This window comes from Caloenas nicobarica, chromosome 2, assembly GCF_036013445.1.
Source record: "Caloenas nicobarica isolate bCalNic1 chromosome 2, bCalNic1.hap1, whole genome shotgun sequence".
NCBI classification, from domain to species: domain Eukaryota; kingdom Metazoa; phylum Chordata; class Aves; order Columbiformes; family Columbidae; genus Caloenas; species Caloenas nicobarica.
The window spans coordinates 17,449,708-17,472,979 of NC_088246.1; the positions used below are offsets into that span (position 1 = coordinate 17,449,708).

Here is a 23,272-nt window from a genome sequence, read left to right on the forward strand (position 1 = left end):
GCAGAAATGATGTATGTTACAATTAATTCATTCAAGATTATTCTATTCCCAGTTTATGTGCGAAACCAAACATTTGCATTATATGAAACACAACATCACATTCTGGGTTGAAAAGCAAGGAACAATTACAAGTTAATCCATCCTGATTTCTGGGTTTTTTGTTGTTAGCTATTTCGACTTGTTCCATTTGCAATGTCTTGTTAGGACAGAGCATTCAGCTTCCACTGATTAAAAACTGCTTTTAAAAATAAGCCTGAGCCCACTCAACACGAGACAAGGCAAAATCAAGTAATGTTTCTGGTGCTGAAAGACAGTGTTTTGTGGGAACAAAACACGTAGCATCGCCTTTATCATTAAATTCTTTTTCTCAATCTTCACCTACGATCTTTCTTACTTAACAGGCTACTGTAACATATACACCTCTGCCAATACTAAACTAGTACTGCCATCACTATTTTTGTTGGTTTTAAGCAAAGAAAAAGTCACGTTTATTTTGTAGTAGCAATAGTTTCTTTTTTATTTTTAATATACTTTAGGAAACAATATACAAAGCTGAGCTTTGCCACCATTTTCAAACGGTGGGTTGCTCCAATTACACAAATTCAGCGTTTTGTGATGGTTAAGAACAGCAGTCAGCACCAGACTTAAACAGTTAGCTACAACACAAACATCCTTCAAAATGAAATGTCATAATATCGAGACAGGTAAACCAGGAGTTAACATATGACAACTGTTGGGGAGGTGTCTTAAATCATTCTTGTTGAATTTTATATTTCATTAAATATTTTATACACATTTGCCTGTTTACAAGTTTTAAACAAGACCTCCCTTGAGGAATTATTTAAGTACAAAAATGTTCAACAAGAACAGTTCTAATAAAGAGTCCCCAAACAGACCAAATTTTAATGTGTTGACCAAAGGAAATGAAAACCAGTGTTTCTTTGTTTTAACATGTTTATTACAACAGATACAATTCACATCTGACTAGCTTTTTTTTTCCTCTTTCCCCTCCCACAACCATGTTAACATGTTCATTGGGCTATTTCCTTATATTTGAGCAAGTAATGTACTTTCAGCACACATGCCCAGCAGTACTATAAGTCCATTCTTACAGGGTGCAAATGGAAATACGTTTCAATAATTTATACAAACAAGTGGGTTATGCTCAATCACTGCAATTTTAAGCTACTGTACACAGGAATGAAAAGATTATAGAAAAAGTGCCATAGCAACAGTGCCTTAAGAAAAGAGAAAATTAGAAGCATTAAAAAACTGATAAAATCAGATTTAGGATTTCACGGGGGAATGGAACACAGAAAATGAAAAACATTTCTCTGTATACAGAAATGGAGAAGCACTGCTCTTGATTCGGTGCAAGTGTGGAAACAGTTGTTTCACGATATTTTGTACATTACCCAAATTGTTGCAGCCTTAGACACAGATCGTCTGGCGCTTGCATTGAATTTTAGGAAACGCAAGATTTCTGAATGATAAATTAACTAAAAAAAAAAAAAAAAAAAAAAAAAAAAAAAAAAAAGCTAATTTTGCAGACAGGTTTACATGTAAAAGGCTAGGTATTTAGCCACCTCAGCATTGATTAGTTTTGGATGTCTAAGCTCTGATACACATGGCTTCCCATGGCTTCACTCTACAAAACATATTTACAACGTGAAGAATACATCTACAAGAAATCTACATTTCAAGGGTTTTACAAATCATTCTTGTATCTTTCCCCTGAATTTGACTCCCTCCTGTCCCCTTCCCCATGTCAACTTTTTTTCTGCCCAGCTCAACGGTCCAAAGTCTACTCAAATGCAGCTCAAAAGTGTTAAGACTGGGCATCAGTTTAATAGTTCCTGTACTCAAAACCATGTGCAATTGTTTACAACTTTTCACACCATGAAGGAATTCTGATTCTTTAGCTTTTCAAGTTCTTTAATTTGTTGTCTCAAAAATAGTATCCTGCAAGAGAAAAGAATTCATTTAGTATAAACATTTCCATTATACAGAAACTAATACCTACACAAGTACTTATGCAATCTCAGCAAATGATGCCAAGCTCCTTAGATCTATCAATACATTTCAAATATTTTACATGAATGCCCAACCTGTTCAATCACCTATGAGCACTGCATGCAGATGCATAGAGACCTGCAGTATTTGATTCCTTAGTTCAGAAAAATCAAGTTGCTGTATTTCATTTTGACAGATACATGGTTATATTTAAGCCTGCTCTTCACTTGAATTTAACTCCTAGAAAAAGCTGGACACTAGAAGAGTATGCCAAGTAACTAAATATTCTGAAGAATGCTATTATGCCTGCTTCATGCAGTTCTCCAGACTGTACAACCACCCAAAGCACTCATACATTTTTTCAAACAAGGAAGTTTTCTCCTAGGCGCAACACTTACTTTCTAGTATTTGGCTCTGTGGCTGGTACAGTAACAGTTTATTCTATAGGCAGTCTCTAGCTATGGTAAGCTCCAATCTCAAAACGCTTGATCATTAAAAGACGCCTATGGAAAAAAAGCTGCTAACTACATCTGGTTTATAAATAAATTATATTGCTAGCAATTCCCTTATCAAGTTTTCCTTTTTCTACTGAACTAATATAAACTACTGTTGTGATTAATGAACATTTGGTTTCCATGCTGTTTCCCAGGCTTTAAGGAATATTTTGTAATAACTTTTCATGATGCTGAAGTATAATGCAAGCATGTGAATAAATTAAGAAAATATTCAAGGAAAGTTAAGTTTCATATAAACATTCTATAAAGTCTGAAGCACCTTTAATAGATGCGGAAAATGCATCCACTTCGGCAGACTTTTGTAGAACACTTTTCAAGTATGTGCCCAATTCAGTAAAAGTAAATTATCTACTGAAAAGTAGGTGGAAAAACTATTAGGATAGACATGCTGAAAAAAAACCATTAAACTTAAGAAGTGCAGGCATATGAAACATGGAAAGTGCCTTTCCACATGCTGTCAGTTATGGTTTAAATAATATACTTGCTTTGCCCAGAGATAAAGTTCCCTCTTACAATGAATTTAAGTATTTTTAAAGTATAGAAATAATATCATTATTCAAACATACTGGCTTTGATAATTCCACCCTTTGCAAAAGTTTCCCCCACCAACTTGTTACTCATGCCATATATTCCACATCTTTGGGATTGCAACAAAAATAAGAGATACAAGTTATCATAGATTCAAAGTCATAATAATCATTATCCATTGACAGCTTAATGATACACAGTGTACAAGGACAACGTGCTATTTAGTGAGCTGAACAATGACATGTGACATGTTATTTCAGATCAAATGTGCACCCAGAGACCGAAATGAAGCCTTCGGAGGTTTTATTTCATCTGTAAGAAAGCAAGTAGTTCATGAAATATTCTACAGAAACTATAGGTTATGTAATATGAAATAAGATTTCAGAAAGAATGGACATTAGATTCTTTACTAGGAAGGATTTACAAATATACTATAGCCTACTTCTGACTACTAGGGTTGTTTTACTAACTGCCAACAGGGAAGAGCTTCTAGGATAAAGCCAGCTGTTTAAACTGAATGCAACGCTAGTAAAGCGGCTTAAAATAATGAATCAGAATCACTGCATTCAAACTGCACCGTGACTTCACAGGATAACAACATTCAAAAAGGAAACCGAATATCAAAATATCCTGAGATCATGACTACAGGTGAAAAGCATATACTGTAAGACTAAACTTTTCAATCTTGCAGAAGACTCTTGAACAACGTGGCTGTGTTTTGCTTCAGTGATACAAAAGACACCCTCTATCACTGACTGAAGCAGCAGAAGTCTACTCTGCTATAATCAGTGTCTCAGTAAAGAACCCCAATATCTTCTCAGACTAAGTAACAATAATTATTTACTCCTTAGCTTGTGATATCAACGAGACCTCTTCAAACTTGTTCTGGCTTTAGACCTAACAAATGCCTCATGCAAACTGTAGATGTTTAAGACCAGCATAAACTGTATAAATGTGTACCTATGTGATCTATGCATCATGTATGCACAGATATTTTAGAAGTATGCTGAACTAGTGAGAGTTAATCAGTTTTTCCTAACGGACTAATGTATCTAGAAAGATATTTCTTTTCTGTCCTAGTGAAAATACATAGAGAAGTTATATATATATATATATATATTCTACTCATTGGAGAACAAAAGGTATCTGTGTAGGGAACAGGTAGAAAGTACACAGGAAAGACAACTCACAAACCTGGCAAGTATTAGCATGCTTCCGAAGTCATCAGTAAATATAGCTCACACAAAACAATGCCAGAACAGGATTTCTAACACCATCTTGAAAATTACCATTTCAAAAATAAACACAGGACAGACACTCACCTTTGCTCACGCAAAGTTGCTTGAATTTCACATACTCGAACTAAAGATCTTAAATTCTTTAATTCAGTACAAATTTCTGACATATGGACACTTCCCATGTTATGGGCTTCCTCTCGTAATCTTGATGCCTGCAACGGTTACACATAAAGGTTAGGACTTTGAATCATGCATCGGAAACAACTGGCTGTAGCCAGAGGATTGCTGGATGAGTGTGTCTTGAAACAGCAAAGCTCTCTAACTTCAAAAGCTCTCGAACATCAGAAGTACATTGAATTCTCTACAAAAGCCCGTTTAGAAACAGAAATGAACAACACTGGCTGCCAAGAGGTTTTCTAACGCAGGCCCATGCTAAGGCAGGGATGACTGAGATTTCCTTGATCCTAACCAATGTCTACCAAACCATGTTGAAAATATAGTACATGACAGGGCTCCAAGTTTCCAGAGTAATTTGCTCAAGTAGTTGATTGTCTCCATCTACTATTTCAACAGCAGACTTAAATTTCCCATCTAAATTAAGCCTCAGTGACAAAAATAATTGAATGCCATCTTCTTTCCAGCTACCTCATGCAGGAAAAAAAACTTTGCAACCCTTTTCAGGTGTTCTCTTCCAAACAAACCTTATAATTTTATTAGAGATATTTTAATATCCCCACTTGGTCAGGTGAAGACAAGCGCAAGTGTAAATGTAGAAGGCATGACCTATCCCAAATTCAAGCATTTCTTAAAGTCTTTTCACTGAACTGGATGTACAACTCCTTAGGACTCCTCAACAGCACCAAGGAGGCAAGTATAACTACTCTGAGGTCCTGTGTATCAGGCTGCAATTACAAGAAAGGACTTCTGGCAAGTGGCACACTAGAAAAATGTAATTGTTTCAAATAAATCTTTCCCTGCAGTATTACTGTTCAGCAATGTTATTCTCTGCTGTACTGGGTCTGGCTGGGATGGAGTTAGTGTTAGACTCAACTGACGCGGTTCCTTTGAGTAATACATTCCAAGCAGCTGACATGCACCCAGTTTTCCTGTATTACCACAACAGGATAGGTTTCATGCAGTTAGTTATAAAATACGGATGGCAATTCTACTGAATTTCCCATTATGTAGAAATAGGGCAAATTCAGTCTGAGCCCTCTACATCATCTCAAAAACTGGGTAAAACAAACAAGGCAGAGTTCTTTTTTCACTGTGTAGAGCTAACTGTGGAACAGTCTCAAATACTTTAACTCCATCACCTAATTCATAACATTTTCCACATAACAAAAATACATTATAAAAATCTGTTGAAATGTATGGGTTTTTTAAATAAATTTCAACAGGACTTTGGCAGTAATAGTTACGAGAATAGCTAATCTATTTCAAAAGCACTGCTACTTTAAGCGAGACTGAAAATACTCAAACTGCTAAATGGGAGTCACATGTAAAACCTGCAAGTCTGGCTTAATCTCCCCTCTCCTCTTTTCTTGCTACACCAAGCATTGGGATTTTTAAAAATATTTTTAATTCTTAGAAAAAGCAACCTGCGTAAGAAAACCAGATTTTAAGCTATACGTTTTGCACCCTCACGGGGAGCAAAGCACAGGTGTACTCACCTGCTTTTCTGCATGATCTGCAGGCCAGCCTTGAACATGCTTTATAAGATTTTCGTTGAAGTGTGCTGCTAGAGTAGGTGTTAATGAACAAGTGGGTCGTACAGATGTATTCTGTGGTGCAGGTGTTGAATTTGATGCACTTGTGCTAGAGGTATGATTTGGACCTGGTGATGGGCTTCTTTGACTACTAGAAGAATTTAAAAAAAAAAAAGGGCATTTAAAAACATATGTAAACCTACAGAGAAATACACTTCAAATTCATTGTTTCCAGCCACAAAAATACATAAAGCATTTAAACCACAAGTAAATACTTCCGGTGACCAAACGTGCCACTTTTCCACAAACCTCCTACTTGTATGGGAGCTGTTTGAGTGCTACAATATAATGCTGGATTTTTTTTGTTTTGTTTAGTGGGTTTTTTGTTTGCTTGTTTAACTTTTATAGCTACTCCAGAGCTGTAAGCTGTGTCTATATTTTAGTGTTGGATAGAGAATATATACATGTACGTTCTTCCTTCAACAAGCTGCAAACCTAAGACTTTCAATAATGATGTACCAGATGCAGTCAAGCAGGTTTATTCAACAGAATATAGGCAAGTGACATAATACTCATTAAGTACAAAGCCTGATGTCCTGATCTAAAAATATAGCCATATGAGGAATGTAACCACTTAATAATGCCAAAACACAAACACCTAGGTGACTTTGTGATACTGTACATCCCCACTTAAAGCATTCAAGAGAACAGAAGTATCACAGGAGCAGTATGTTTGTAGCTACCACCTTGACTGCTTTACTGGAACACATTCACGCTGCTGTTTTTCTGGTTGGTGTGGTAACCTGTTGCTGGAGAACAGATGCATGGAGACATGTTCACCTGATATGTGTACTGTAAGAATAAAAAACTGTGCCTTGGACAAAGCCTTTCACTGCCCTCTTTCACATCTCCATATGCAAGGCAAACACATTTACGTTATCTGAACACTACACTGATACACAGCTTTTCCAACTCTACTTTGCAACTCTAAGTCTTGGTCAAAACTTTTCTATTTCTTATCAAAGAAACTCTCACGTTGATCTTGGAATAGCAGTCTTTTGCCATTCACAGCGCTCAAGATTATATTATCTACAAAGTATTCTAGCCATTGCAACATGGGGTTTTTTGTTTGTGTTTTGTTTGTTTTAAACTGCATTCCTCTAATAATTACCCTCTCACTTCACTTTACAAGACATTTTTCCTCTCTACCTCATGATGTTCCTCATGTATGGGAGGGGCCTTCTTAAGAATCCCATCTCTTTACAAAAGCCTATTTCTGCTGCAATGACTAAAAAAGGTGGGTACCACTTAGGTAAATCTTTGGTAAACTGGTATGACTGACTAGTCCACAGAGACTCTTGTACTCACAATTTGCAAATACTCATCCTCCACCTTACACTTGGACGGTAAGCTCTCTAGGTAAAGAAGCAGGGTTTCTTTGTTTCACTTGTATCACTTCTTTCAATAAAACTAGGATATACAACCTTAACACCTAACATCAAGCCCAACAAGCTATAGAAGTTGCCCCAAAATATGTAAAAATCAGATACATAAATTTACTTTTCCATGTATCCAGAAGCCCCGGTGTCAGGGCCAGCATGAACACCACACTCTTGTACTGTGTGGATCCAACCACAACCTACACAGCTACCAGAGCTGCAGTGACACAGTTCTACTTGTAAGAGTTCACCACTGTTCTTCAACTTCTGTATTATCAGCCACAGGCAACTCCACTGCGACTTTCACCACCATCAACACTGCTATTTGGTATATCACTGTTATCAAACAAAGGATCAGAATGTGGGGGGTTCTCTCCTCCTTGCAAGCACTGCTGTCCAGGTGATCTGATCTTCTAGGAAGCCAGAACTTGCACTGGGAGGGGTCTATAACCCACGGTGGACAACCTTAGAAGCTGACGTTTCAGCACATGCTCTTTTCTACTTCCCCATCCCTTGCAAAAACAAGGCCTCTATGCTTTTACTTCCCTTCCCAGCATTCACTCAATCTCCACCCCACACACTCACTGAGAGGGGCTCTGTTCTTCTATTTTGCAAGGAGGAGGTGGGAGGACATGAACATGGACAGGTCAGGATGAAACAGTCTACTCTGTCCCCTCCACCCTTGTTAACAGTAGACAAAGGAAGAAGTAACCTTGAGCAGGGCAAAACAACATCACTAGCACCGTAGCAGTGATGGTACCTCACAGTTACAATGTTCTTTGGCACTACATATACTGAGAAATAGTAGTACTAATTATGTAAGTACCTACCATTACTCATAAGATTATGTTTACAACCACTCTCCCACTGGCAGCAGCTTTTCAACACAGGCCATAATTTCAGTCTATTTTTTAAAACTTCCTTACTACTTGCCTGCGAGTGATATAAAGTAATATGAAGAAAAAAACAAATTTGAGAGGAATCTTAATTCATCACCTAACTTATGCCCTTGAGGACTGAAAACATCCTAGCACAATGAAACTATCCTCACAGTCCAATGCCCAGCCGTTTATCCTAATCACTCGCACTTGCAAAGAATTACAGCAGGTTTCCAAACAGCCAACAAATTAGGTACAGCACACTGCTCTGCAACATCAAAGACTTTAACCTCATTCTTTTCAGTACCCTCAAAGTTGTTTAAAACCTTAGAATATAAAAAAAAAAATTATGCAGAAAGATTTTGGCAGGCAGCTTTCTTAAGAGTAGTATACATAGATTTCCCTTGATTTCAGGCAGCAGAAATTGTAAAAGGGAATATATGATGTAACTGGGGGCAGGGGGAAGTATTATTTGGGGTTTGTGCTCTGTACTCTCCTCAGGAATTGGCTCAACTACTTCAAAACCATTTACAAGTGCAAATGCTTAACTGTAGAAATGTTCAGTTGCTTAGGAAAAAATGGCATTTGGATTCTGAAGCTGGAGTTGAAAATAGCCAAGAATGTGAAGGGCAACAAGGGCTGCCCATAAGAACTAAACAAAAGATTAAGGAACAAGGTGGGTTCTCTCTCTACATGGCAAAGAGACCTAGAGAGAAAGGACATGAAAAAGGCCAGAACAGTCAGCAAGGTTTTTTTTGCCTGGGCTTTTACAGGTATGGACCACCCCCAGGCCTCCCACATGCCCAAGCACATCAGCAGTCAGTGCAAGCAAAGTATTATCCACAGCAGAGAAGAAGTTGGAGCAGTTAACCCAACTGGACGTGTGTCCACACAACCAGAGGGCACACACCCAAAGGTCATCGGGAGCTGGCCAATGCAACTCAGATGCTGTATCATCTTGAAGCAGCATAGTGAGCAGGGGAAAAAAGCAAACATTAAAGCTATCTTCTAGAAGCACAAGGAGGACCACCTGGTCAACTGCAGGCCAGCTGACCTTAATCTCTGGGGAAGCTATGGAGCAAGTCCTCCTGGGAGGGGTTCTAGCTACATGGAAGACTAAAAGGCAAAATAAAAGAGCTAGCACAGATTTACCACAGGTAAATCATGCCTGACCCAACCCCCCCGACTTCTATGATGAGATGACCAGCTCAGAGAATAAGGGGAAAGCAGCGATGTTGTTTACTTTGACTGCAGTAAGGCCTGCAACATAATAATATTCTTATAGCCAAACTGTTCACTTCTCCAGTCTGTATTTCATGTGTAAGGTGGGTAGGAAACGGAACTGCTGGACTCAAAAGGTTACAGCCAGCAGTACAAAGACCAAACAAAAGGCAGTGACTAGTGCTGAGCTTCACTGATTAATACTGGGGCCAATACTGTTTAACTTTTATTAAAAAACCTGGATGGTGGCACACAATGCACCTTCAGTGAGTCTAGAGATGACACCTACTTGGGGGGAGCAGTCAATATGCTGGAGGGGAGGATGTTATTCAGAAAGACTTGCATGGGTAGGTAGAAACCAAGTTAAAAAAAGGCAAATGCTAAGTCCTGCACTGGGGGTGGAATAACCCTGTGCAATAGTACTGGAACAACCCCAACCTCATGGAACAGTACAGGGTGAGTGCGTAGAAAGCAGCTTTGCAGAAAAAGACCTGAGGATCCTGGTGGACAAGTTAAACATGGGTCAGCAATGTATTCCTGCGGCAAAGCAGGCCAAGCACATGCCTGGCTGTGTTAGCAAGAGCGTGGCTGAAGAAAGCAATTCCTCCCCTCCTCAGAGCTTATGAGATCCATAGCACCTGGAACACTGTGTAGTGGGGAGCCCAAAACCAGACAAAAATTAGACTGCCACACCAAAGGAATCCAGCAGAGGACCACAGAGATAACAAGGGGGCTGAAGCACATGCTATATCGGGAGAAGCCAAAAGTTCAGTCTGGAAAAGAGAAGGCTGAGGGAAGGGGGTTGAAGGTGGTTCTTACTGTTTTTAACTAGCTATGGGGAGAGCAGAGAGCCAGGCTCTTTTCAGAGATGCACAGTGATAGGACAGGAGGCAGACACACCAGTTGCAACAAGGGAAGTTCTAATTAGACATAAGGAAAAAAACATTTCTTCTAATGTTAGACTACCTGGACAGTGAAGATGCTCAGAGATATAAAAAAAAAAAATCACCTAAACAACACCCTTAGCAATTCAAACTTACCAGCCCTACTTTGAGTTGGGACTTAGACTAGATCACAATTAGAAGTCCCTTCCAACCTAAATTATTTTGTTCCTATGTATTCATACAGCATCCGCATACCAATAACGCAGAGCAAGGCTACATGTCTTAACTAAGTAGAATTGAGGCATCATCTTCAACACTTATTTACTCCTTAGTTCTAATAGGATCGAAGCTCCCCTATGACTTGCCTCCTCTCCATTTACCAACCTGGCTTCTCTGACTCCTACTTCATCAGTAAAAAAAAAAACCAAAAAAACCAACAACAACAACAACAAAAAAAACAAAAAACAAAACACCTCACTCTAACATATCAGAAACACTTCAGGTAAATAAAACTCGTGGGTTTCTCAAAAATAAAGTTGTAGTTTAATTATGAATAAAACATATTGTCACAAAATATCCTAGTACTGCTGTTAGCAGCAGGGGGAGCTACGAATGCAGCAATGACAGACAGCTCCAAACTACTGCTATATTTTTAAAGGCTTCAATAAAGGCAAACACTGCCTTAGCTGCTGGCTGAGTTAAAGACTGACTATGCCGCAGGTAATGGAATGCTTCCAGAAAGACAAAACTACCTGTATGAAAACAAGATGGTTCTGAAATACACTACTACGAACTACAAAATCTTACAACCTACCGAAAATGGGAGGAAATGCCTCCCCCTCCAGCAGTTTTGCATTTTCTAAGGTAAAGGAAAAATATTCCCAGTCCTTTCTGTAAAGAAAGAGATACCAGCAACCTGATCATACTATTAATTATGGAAGCACTCATTTGTTTCCATTTTTAAAGCAGTCATAATTCATGGTGTGTCTTTGGAATCATCTCTTAGACATCCGAAAGAAACAGAAACGTACGACCTCATGATGCACAGTATACAAGTCACAAATGTGTAACAATTTGAGACACACAGCATACTAAACAACACTAATACTGTCATAATACCTTTGATATTAGCCTGCACCCTCTGCTCTGTGCACTGTCTCCTCCTCAAATACAGGACCATGCCACCTGCATGACCCCTCTGCTTCAGCAGCACAGTTGCTGGGACAAACTCAGCTTCTCCAGCAAAATGCTGATGGCAAGCAGAGCGATGGTTTGCAGAGGACCAGTAGGTCCATAAAGGGAACTCAATGTGGGCAAGGGTTATGCCGAAGTACCAAGTCCTATAACCCAAAGGGAGGGTGGGGTATGGATTAGCGGGCCAAATGCCCACCGGTATCATTTCACACAGACTCCAGGCCATGGTGAATGTTTCCAAGAACAAGACTATACTCTACAAGATTTCCTATGAGGAAAGGGTGATCAGCAAAGGACAAAAGGGTCTGTGACTGAGTGCTGTTGCCCAAAAATTCACTGCTCCTTATAAAAAGGTCTAGTTCCCTTAAAATTAAAAAGGTTTAGCTGGTTGCCAAGTACAATTTTACTTTTGGTACTGTAATTCAGGAAAGATTTTAATAGCACCATCCATAACTACTAAAGACACTATGTCCTTATTCTACCCATAGAGGAAAACCAGGTGTATGTTATACTGCCAAAGACCAGAGTCAAGTGTCTGTAAGACAGCAAACGCTAAAGACTCTAAAACTTCTTACTTGCTCCTGTTTTTACCCTCAAACTGACCAATACCACAGTGTCTCCAGTAAAGCCAGTCACTGGGACAGGACTGCCAAGCAAACAAACAAAAACTCAAACACAAAAGAATCTCCTTATCCCCACAAAAACAGCAAAAACCAACACAGATTCGGAAATCTATGAGTGAGTGCACTGATGACATGTAATCAAACGTTCCCTTTATTATTAGTCCCATCAGCACAGCTAAAAGGATCTCACGATTTTATGATCTGGAAAGCACCAGCATGTAGCTTCAGGTATGCAGAGAAGGAAAGAGTCTTGGGGTTTTTTGCTGTTGTTGGGTGTGAGTTTTGGTGTTCAGGGTTTTTTTGTCTTTTTTTTTTTTTTTTTCTTTTCAAATATCATATCACATACCTTATCCAACCACTCTAAAATCTAGATTTTAAGAACTGCAACACCTTGTAGATTTACAGGAATCCACTGCAATGATGTACTTTTTAAAAAGTCAACCTGCAATCTCCTCCTGCCACAGTTCTAGACCATGACTCCATCAGAAAAGGATCTTATGACAGATCCTTGGTTATAACCCCTGAAACCAATATGACAAAGTGCACAGCATCCTACACAATGAAAAGCTGATCATCCCAAAAGAAAAATTTCAGAGATACAGATCCTAACCTCACCTTGTACATCAAGGGCTAAATGTTCCTATCACACAATATCTGAATAGGTTGCAATGTTGACAAAAAAGTCTGGCCAAGGAAAAGCATTTATGAAACTTACTTCATTTTTTAATGTTTTTCATTACAGCAGCAAAATCACCTGACAGACAAAAGTTCTTACTAATTCAAAAATCATATTACACTGCAGTAAGACACCACAAACATCTAACACTAAGCAAATCACAGGGAGTTAAAGCATTTAATCCCATAACTGCAGAGAAAGAAACAAAACCTCTAAACTCAGAAATCACAATACAAGGAAGCACTTGTAAAATTGACTCCAGAGCGACGGGGCAGAAATATGAATTCTATTTTCCTTCTGTGAATAGAACTTATGTGGTGGCCCTAAAATGGAGAATCTACCACATTAGCTCTGTAACAAAGATACTGAGCTGCAACCTCTCAGTAGCAGCAGAGCTAAATCATATGTTCAGTAAATAGGCCAAAGAAGAACCCACAGATTGCAACACACACAACAGACATCGGATCCAGAGCAAAAACAGAGGACAGCACAGAGAAGTATTTCAAAATACCTTGAGCGCTGAAGGCTTCGTGGAGAGGCAGGTTCGTGACCTGCCTGCTTGTCAGCTATTACCGGCTGCTGAGGTGCTGCCTGTGACACTGGTCCTTGTTTAACACCTGGAGTAGCAACCTGGAAAGTTCAAAACTTCATTAAGATTTCTTCCACAGTAAATACCAAGTGTAAGAACCAGAGGAAAACACAGATATTACAAGTTACAAGACCAGTGGGGTTTTTTGATACAAGGTCTTTTGTTGACAGAATTTTTATACTCTTCACAGGGTGCTTTTTCTAAAAAAATCATTTCTAGTTCCACAACTGTGATAGGTAACTGTTTTAACTAAAATACAAAGAGTACTTAACAGGCATAACAGAAGCAAATTTAGATCCATCTGACTTATCAAAATATTGCAAGTTTATTAGGTAAAATAGTTCAACCCAGTTTCACTTTTGATCACATCTACTTGAAAATACATTACAAAGTGTCAAAAGCAGAATTATGTCAGTCATATCAGAAATGAAAAAAAAAATCTGAAGCATATTTATCAGTCTGATACTCCCTCCTTTTAACCGCTCTATCAGTTCTAAATTAATGGATAATGAAAAAAGTCACCAGTAGCTTTTTGCTTTTCCTTTGCAGTACACGTTCACATTAAAGTCTTTAAAGAGACCAGCAGTGAGATAGTGTCTTTTTTTCCTGTTAATTCCTGAACCTTAACAGGATGAAATGTTTAGTAACATACTAGTGTCTAAGTTACAGTAAATGGAGTTCAAGATACGTTTTTTGTCCCATACTCTGCATACCTCTGTCCCTTTAAAAGTACATACAAGAGAGGAAACAGTTCCAAAATTTATCCCCCATTCTAGAAAATCAAGCTAACAATTTTAAGAAAGAGGGAGGAAATAAAAATGGTTTCTAGGGATCCATACAGACAAAAAACATAAATCAGGCAGCCTGTCTGGCATTTGCTGATATCAAACTGATGTCAATTACTAACTAGTGGTCATCTGAACCTCCAGAAATTCTCAGTTTCAGAAACAGACTCCTGTGAAACAAACCACAGACGGCAAGTCAGACAGTACCTGCTCAAGTGAACTCAAGACATAACTTCATTTATTTAAATACACAGGAAATCTTTATGTAATCTCAAACCTACATATATGTCTAAGAGGAAAAGCCACCTTTAAAAATTATCATCAAAAGCCAAAAAAAGTCTGAAAAGCACATGAAAAGGTCATGCTTCTGAAAAGACAAAGCAAGTTCACTGTAAGATCACTCAGTGTGTTGAAATCAACAGAATTATACAGTTAAGGGGGTGAAACAGTAGCAGCTCATAAATTGATTTATGAAAAGACTACCTGCATATCTTTATGAAATGCATGACATCAAGAACTTTGCTATTAACGTCTGAGTTTTGCGCATCTTGTGAGCAGATATAACCATCAAGGCTGTTCAAACAGAAGTAACAATTTCAAAAGGAGACTTTATCAGAGATAATACAATCACCTTCAGATCTGAACTAGAAACTAACCAGCTCCTTGGCTGGTAAAAATAAAACCAGAAATGGATTGTAAAGAAGAACTGAGATTTGTTACATAAATGAGCCACAAAAACTCTTAACTATTCCCTGTTTTCCAAGTGTTTCAAAGACTGTAAGTGTTCTACAAACAGAAAAATAATAAGGGCTAAATTTAAAAAAAAAAATTCACAAGCAGCATTCTCACTGAGCTTGACAGATCTGTATAATATGCTTTACACAGTTATTTTGCAAAAATTCCCAACAGTTTCTGACCATACAACACAGGCACAACTAAACAGCAAAACGTGATGCCTCAGATGCCGAAGTCTGCGCTGCCTGAGCTGCCACGTGCGTGCAGCACATCTCCAGGCACACCTACCAGCACAGACACGTTCCTGCAGTCCCACATAACAGGCTTGACTGCGCGATGGCACCGCACTGTTCCCAGAGCCAGCCAAGGACCTGCGCACCTGGCACTGGCTCTGCTCGCAGGGTGCCAGTTCAGCTTTGTCTGTGCCTGCTGCACAGAGGCAACCAAAGCCAACGAGCCTGTGCTCTGAAACCAAGCGTGTCCTGGCACAGCACCACACCTGGATTGTGCATAATCTACCTCATACTCTTAGAACTGGATTAACTAACCTGACTGACATATCCAAAGGAGTACTAAAACAGACAAGTTCTCATCTCAGTCCCATCTTACAGAATTGTATTAGGTAAATAGAGGAACTATCAAGAAAGTTCTTTCCCTGCTGAACTGGAAAGGTATCTGCTGCTGAAGCAGAATTTGTTACTTCTGGGACTAACACACAAACAATTCATGTTTATATTTCAACAGCTCTTTTAGCACCAGATTTGAGAAACACCAAAAAAAAAAAAAAATCCTGCTGTCAAACATTACTATTAATTCTGTTTAGCTGCTCTGTGAAGCTATTCGAGGTACCTAGAAAAGAGAAATCATTTATGGTTATGATATCCCAAGCATAGTAAGAGGGATGAGCATAAAAACTTGCCAACGTATATAATAATTCACAAAAGTCCATCAGGACTAATATAACAGTATTCTGAACCAAAGACATTATAGCTTAGAATGTGTAACTCAGAAATTTACTATGCTTAACACTTTGATTGCAATCATATCATATGTGCTTGAAAAATAAGCCACATGTGCAATCTCACCTCACTGTCATGCCATTTTAAGGAAAGATGGATTAAAATATAGTAATTTCAAAATGTGTCACAGTGTGCTCACCAAAATATAGATATACTACATACACTGAACAACATACTGATAGCATGGGTTAAAATCTGAGGGTCTCAAACTTGAAAGAAACATCTGTACAACGAAGAGACAGGACAAGCTCCCATTGCATGAAAACAGCAAACCTCTGGGAGAGGTCTAAATCCACTTCAGACTTCCATTTTTCACAGCCAGAACACTGTAAACTGCTAATTTTTTTTTTTTAAACTTGCCTAAAAGGCACAAGTGTTATGACCTGAAGTTCTACCTATCACTACAAAACTATCTCAAACAAAAAAGGTTACTTTCCACCAGAGGGTGTAAATCAATAGCCCTGCCTTCAGTTTCCTTTAGTAACAAAATTCTCCATCATAATAGGTCCTTTAAGCCACTTCCCTCCCTTGCTCTATAGCATGCATCACAAGTCTTTAAACAAGGAAAGAGAACAGTCCTTAAGATGAATTCATCTTGAGTGCCTCTAATTAGACCTACTGTCCCCACCCGTACACAGCAAAACACCATCTCTGATCCACTGGACAGAGTACATAGATAGATAATCACAGCTTCAACCGTATTTATTCCTCAATATCACCACTTGTAGGATATGGAATACTGAGCTTGGATCCCGCAAAAGACCTTTTTCCTACTTTCCTACTCCATTTTCATCCTTAGGAAGAACCATAGGGGCTTATTTGTTAGCTTCAATTCATGTTTCCTAGTCACTGATTCAATTAAGGAATTCTGAATGAATGAGGGTGAGGAGGCCGGAAGGGAAAGGGACATAATGTTACTGACCTTGTAAATACCTAGAATACCCCTAAGTCAAATTTGAGACTACATCAAGTCAACCTCCCCAAGAATTTCCCATTCTAAAAGTCTTTTATTGGCTGAAGTCTAGAGAACTGTATGAGCTGCTGCCTTTGGAGTTGGTTTTTGTTTCTATTTAAGTATGTTAAACTACTGATCTCTTGGTAATATCTCTAGACAGCATCTGAAGCGAGCACAAGATTTTCTTCAAAAAGAGAGAAGTGTACTAGAATTCCGTGTTAGAGCAGTACTGCAAAAATACAGCCAAGTAGCTGCTTCCAGTTGTTTCTGTTTCTATTGGGAAAGATAACATACATATTTTATCATCCCGTATATAACTACTAGCACATGGATGTATAGCAGCAATACCTAAAATTACCTGTAATGGTTTCTTACTACAATGTGGCATAAATCAAAAGGAGTTTACCTTTTGTTGCGATGATACCGGTGGCGTAGTCATCAAAGGTTTAAGTGGAACGGTGTTAGTCTGAGGCGTGCTTATTCTTGGAGATACATATGATCTTGGCGACGAGGCATCGGATGTTAAAGACATTGGGGACTGATTAGATGGTTGAGCTGTAAAGAAAAAAAAGTTTGTTTTCAATAAAATCATATCCTATCTTGAGTTATATTTTCTTTTGGTACTTTGGAGTATGTTGTATTAGGTAATATACAAACATATTCACCTTGAGACAGTTGGAGGGTGAACAACTGGAACGATCAAATGTTCATCAACAATCCTAGCTAAAAAATTCTGTTTTCCCCAAACCCTCCACTTCTAAAACTTAAACAGGAGAAGGAGAGATAAGCAGCTATTATGCAATGCTTTTTACATTAAGAGACTATTAGTTTCATTTGTAATTCCTATTTTAGAGCACTCAACTCGATTTAACTGAAAGAATGCATGAATGGTTTATCTAGAAATCCATTCTAGGCATCTATCAACAGTCTCCCACTCATGTTTTAATTACTGCCTAAAAATTAGCATTGTACTGCTTACCTACTCAATAATATAACTGCATTTATGGTTTTGGTTTCCAGTTTTATTAAGTTACAAACCAGAATGTATTGAAGACACCTGAAGGAATATCTTGCCTGGAAGCTGAAAAATATTATTTACAGAAGACTACAAAAAGAGACCCCACCAGATAAAATAAACTTTAAGAGTCACAGTTGCACAGTATTACAGGATGAGTGCTCAACCAAGGAAGAGTTGTGTTTTATACTGAACATTAAAAGACATCTAATTAAGGTTCAGAATAAACTGAAAGGGTCTCGCACATTTCAGAAAGAAACTACCAAAAGGCGAGACAGAGAAGCACATTTACTTAGTTGAGTGTCAGCTTCCTGCTCCCCAAGTAACAATTTCTTACCCTATCTTTGGAAAAAGAAATCATTCAACATCCTCTACAGCAGATGTCCAAAGACATGGCAAGAGACAGCTTTCAATTGTATCAGCTTTTACAAAATGCAACGTAACAATTTTACGTAAGTGAAAAGACGACTCTGAATACCTTGCGTAGACAGTTGTGCAGCTTGAGAAATTAGGGAAGTGATATTGAAAGCAGATGGTCCAGCAGTAAGAATTTTATGGAGTATAGACTGCAGAGAGGCTTGTGTCACAGCTGCTGTTAGAACTAAAAACAAACATTCTTTTTTACTGACAAAGGAACATCACTTTAAACTGTTCAAACTGGCTAAATACATCTAAGCCACATTTTCTTTCTGATTTTGTTCCCATATCCACAATAGACCAAAGTGCCACTTGAACTACTTTTCAATTACTTAAATTCAACTCATGAATGCTTGGCATGTCTAACCAAGCCCTTTATTTAGTAGTTTTATCTTTGAGATATACACTAAAAATTCTTTTAGAAAACAGCTTTAGCTCTTCAGCTTGACCTTACGGATTAATACTAATTCTTGTAAACATAAGGAGAACATTTGTTCAATTTGTTATTGCAGTAAGCAGAATGTGTAGGGTTTTTTTAAATGACAATGGTTTTTTTTAAAAAAGCAGTATCACTTTAACTCACTAAAACAGAGTTAAGGGAGGAAGACTTCCTGTTCAAGGAAGAAGACGTTTCAAATTAAAAATCCATACACTCAGTGTTTCTTCTTAAAAAAACCCACAACAAAACAACCTTATTTGTTCTTGGTTTAGCTGTCCCATCTCTCCTCCTCCAATAAAAAAATTATTAATTTTCAACCAGTCATTTTAAAACTGCACTATGCAGGAAGAGCATCTTACAGTATGAGCAGATGAGACCGGCTTCTGAACTCATCTTTTTTTAAAAAGGTCCCTGGGCTTCGAGAGATATTTCCTGAACATACACTACCCATGCACAAGTTTGAAAAAACTGACTCACCAGCACACAGAATAACTCTGCATCGTGTGCACAGCGAGGGCTGTCCTGCTGCGCAAGGTGAAGTCACTCTGCCACCAGAATAATACTAAACACGCTTGTTCCGAGACAGACCCAGCTGCTGCTCAGACATGGCAAGAGAAAATGACTGTGAACTTCAATTGGCAGCTTTCTAATAAAATACAATTTGAGTTTTGATGGGACCTTTCATTCTTTTAACCACAATACTTCTACTTTTGTAGTCCAACCTAGTGCACTAGAGTTTTAAAAGCTTCTCCCTGCACATGAAAAAAACCCAATAACCTACTCACCTATTAGTATTCAACGAAGCCATAGTATTTGCTGACTAAAAGGAAGTCAATTGACAGCTTTTCCTTTTAAATAATCATAACGTACAAAATAGTAAAATTTTAAGTAATTTTACTATTTTGATTTTCATGGTTTGCACTTCTAAAACATTCAAGTTAATTAACTCTGGGCATCACACGTAAATGTTTTGTTTCTTATTTAAATCGGTGATCAGCACACAAGAAGTTCAAAGCAGCAAACAAAAATTCCTACAACAATTTCTTTACCAGTAACCTGCCACATTCAGACACCACATTAGATAAAATTACATTCAAAATGCATCAACTCTAGCTGTTCTTACAGCAAAAGGCACTATAGCTAGTTCTAAACTTTCTTCTAATAAACTAGGCCAATGGGACAAGAATCTAAGGGATATACTGATTTTATGCACAAAATTTAACTTGCTAGCAAAATTACTGATATGCTGTCTTTATTCAGAGAGGCTAACATGTTCTGCTAAAACAAAAGTTGACAGGCACCAAGATTTAAAGAATGCCTAGAAGTTTCAGTATTTGCAAACACATTATTAGAACAGCAGCACAAACTACAGAAAATAAAGAACACTGCACGAAACAAAAGAACAAAAAGTTCTAACTAAATTTTGGGCAACAGATGAATGCTGATACAGCGATTAAGTCACCAGTCTCAATTAGACATCAGCATTTATTAGCCTAACAACTTTAAATGTTACTCGGCTAATTTTAAAAAGTTTAACAGGAAAAAAACAAACAAAAAACAAAGAACACCATGCCACCAAAAACCCCAAACAAATAAAAACAATGCCCACTTTATCTAGGGATTCATTTATTCACTTCTCATTTAAAGTAAGGCTTGGATTTACTACAGCTTAGTATCCAGTACTATAATAATGTGTGTAAATAAGAGATTACATCAACTTTGAAGAATCCTTACCTTCATTGATTTTGGATATATCTACGCTAGAATTATTAAGCTGCAAGGTGGCTTGCAGAGCAGGCAGCAGCTGTCGAAGGAGATTTGGGTCCTGAAGTAACGGAGGAATTGGTGATTGTGGGACGGGTGAGACAGGAACTGTAGGAGCAGATGAAGCAGGCGCAGAAGCTGGATTCAGTCCAGAAGCAGAAGATGTAGAAGGAGTTGTGCAAGAATGGGATACAGACTTGTCCACAGATGCAGACTCTGAACAGAAGACAGACAGTAATTTTCATTTTCCCCAATATAACCTGACAACCTCTCACTAGTACAATATTCATATTAAATTCAGAAGATCAAATGCTTAACTATCTTTATAAGGAAATAAAAGCATGAATATAACAAAAATGGAAGAGATTTGATATCTAGTGTAATTTACACTATTGGACTGAAAGCTGCCAGTATTACAAACAGATTTGTTTTTTCGCTAACATTTAGGACAAATGTGGGCCAAAAAATTCCTCGGTGATTTTCTTTTACTGTGCATATACTCGTATCTCGTGTTTTCACTCAGGAGTCTGATCTTTCTTTCGACAATATACTACAAACAAAAACCTTACAGCCCATGGACTTTACAGAGAGGCTAATATGTCAAATTTGATGGGAGGGTATAAGCCATGCTTCATTTATTCAGAAAGCAGCCTACAAGAAGCTACAAAATAAAGACCAAGTCTGTCATCCACAACCCAGCTACATTGCTCAGGATTCAGACAGGCTAATGAGCTGCACTAGAAATGTAAAACAAGAGCTGTTAATATCCCCACAGTAGACTAGAAAAACATCTAAAAATGTATCTGCTCATAATCAATCTCAAACTTGTCAGCTTCTCCTGAAGCATCAAGACCTATGCCCTTTATTTTATTGATCTCATTTTAGCAACTATCAACACTTATTATCGACAGAAATGCTCAGGACTTAAATTCAATTATACTGTATGGCATTTTTTTCCTAATTAATTTGAGTTATTTAATTAAGTTTGACTTCTAGTTAACATGATAGTTTCTCCTCCATTCCAGTACTGTGAGAAATTCCTGCACTGAAATTATTTCCACTTACTACAAGTATACCATCAGTCACCTCAAATATCCTTCCTTTACAACGCCCGGACCACTATATTTCAATTTTAGCTTCCCCTTCTCTCATTCCTATTAAACTCTGTCAGAGATCCTGGCCCCAAATTCAGTCAAGACTAATGTCTCTACAGCACCAAACAGCTTGGATGAGAGTGGGAAGATGGACACAGATCCAAGATCTCACCCAGGATGTTTGCCTACAATATCAAAGACCTGGATTTTAAATTCACCTCAAACTGGGCAGAGAATGTCAACCTGGATATTCCACGTTTCAGGCAAAAATCCAAATGAAAGCTAAAATAACTGGCTGGGAAATTATTTTACTCCAAAGGTGTTTGTTCAGGGGGCTTATCTGGTTTTGGTTTGGTTTTGTGGGTTAGTTTTGGTTTTGTTGTGGGGTTTTGGGTGTTTTGTGCGTGTGGTTTTTTCTCTCTCCTTCAGAGAGATGGTCAAGGTACGAAGAAGCTGACTTTTAGGAAAAAAGAAAAATGAAGAGGTCTTGCGGTTTTTTTTGGTTTTTTCTTGTTTGGTTGGTTGGTTTTTTGGTGTGGTTTTTTTGGTGGTTGTTTTTGGTTTGGTTTTTTTTTTTTTTACTACGTAAGAATAATAAAATGTTACAAAATCTCTAAAAGCTTTTGTTTTGTGACAGCCTTAATTGCAACCTTTAAGACTAATTTGGAGAAAAACCCTAAAAAATAAAAGAATTACTGAAGTGAGTATCGATACATAAGTCAAATCAGATTAGAAATCTCAGTGAAAAGAAAGGGGACTTCTGCTTCCATGCAGTTACCATAGAAATAGTTCACAACGGGTCACAAATACTCCAAAAAAACTCTTCCAGTCAAGCAGTTGAGAAATTTAAACCAGAAAAAAATGCTGAAGAATCCAAATTTGACAGCTTGCAAAGTTGCAACAGCAATGTTTTGGTGTTTTAGGCAAACTTCTAAAAAAGAGGCACTGTTATCTAGTCACAAGCTCCTCAGGACAAGGGGTTTGCTTTATCTGTAAAGGGACCTGGTCATTTGGCCAGGAGTTTTCATAAGAAAAACTTATGGAGGAACAAGAAGCGTTAAAGACTGAAGATGGAAAAAAAGCAGTTACAAAATTTTTTAATGGTTTTCAGTAGCATTTGACTAGGACTGCTGATTAGTTATTAGCCCCCCTTAAAACAATAAGTCACTAGGTACAAGATTTTGTATTACATACAAAATCTTACGTTATGATGTTCAAAGTAAACTTATTAAGACAACTGCACGTCAACAGACATGAAACAAACAAGAATCTTATCATACTAAACAAAAACACATAAAGTTTAAACTGAACTTGGATCTGTCACAGTCCGAATAAGGAAAACGAGATATACTGGCAGAAAAAAGCAAGGGAATTAAGCACACTGAGGCATGTTAATGCTTCTATGTACAAGTCTCCTACCCTGTGGTTTTGAGAACCTTACAAAAACTCCCAAACAAACCCAACAAAACACCCTAATTTAAAAACAAACAAAACAGGAAAAAAAAACCCAAGCAAACAAAAAAAACAACTATGCAACTGCCG

General features: G+C 37.9%; 1 protein-coding gene across 2 annotated transcripts in view; it reads right to left on the reverse strand.

Moving 5' to 3' along the window:
• Positions 1-1,793: 1,793 nt before the first annotated feature.
• Positions 1,794-23,272, reverse strand: part of WAC (WW domain containing adaptor with coiled-coil) — a 59,673-nt gene continuing 38,194 nt past the window's right edge. For both annotated transcript variants that reach the window (XM_065628243.1, XM_065628242.1), the window contains exons 8-14: positions 20,607-20,852; positions 18,495-18,617; positions 17,408-17,556; positions 13,430-13,548; positions 5,968-6,154; positions 4,379-4,506; positions 1,794-1,962 (exon numbers count right to left, since the gene is read on the reverse strand). In XM_065628243.1, coding sequence (XP_065484315.1) covers positions 1,893-1,962; positions 4,379-4,506; positions 5,968-6,154; positions 13,430-13,548; positions 17,408-17,556; positions 18,495-18,617; positions 20,607-20,852 — 1,022 coding nt within the window. In that variant the 3' untranslated portion in view covers positions 1,794-1,892. The remainder of the gene's footprint in view (positions 1,963-4,378; positions 4,507-5,967; positions 6,155-13,429; positions 13,549-17,407; positions 17,557-18,494; positions 18,618-20,606; positions 20,853-23,272) is intronic.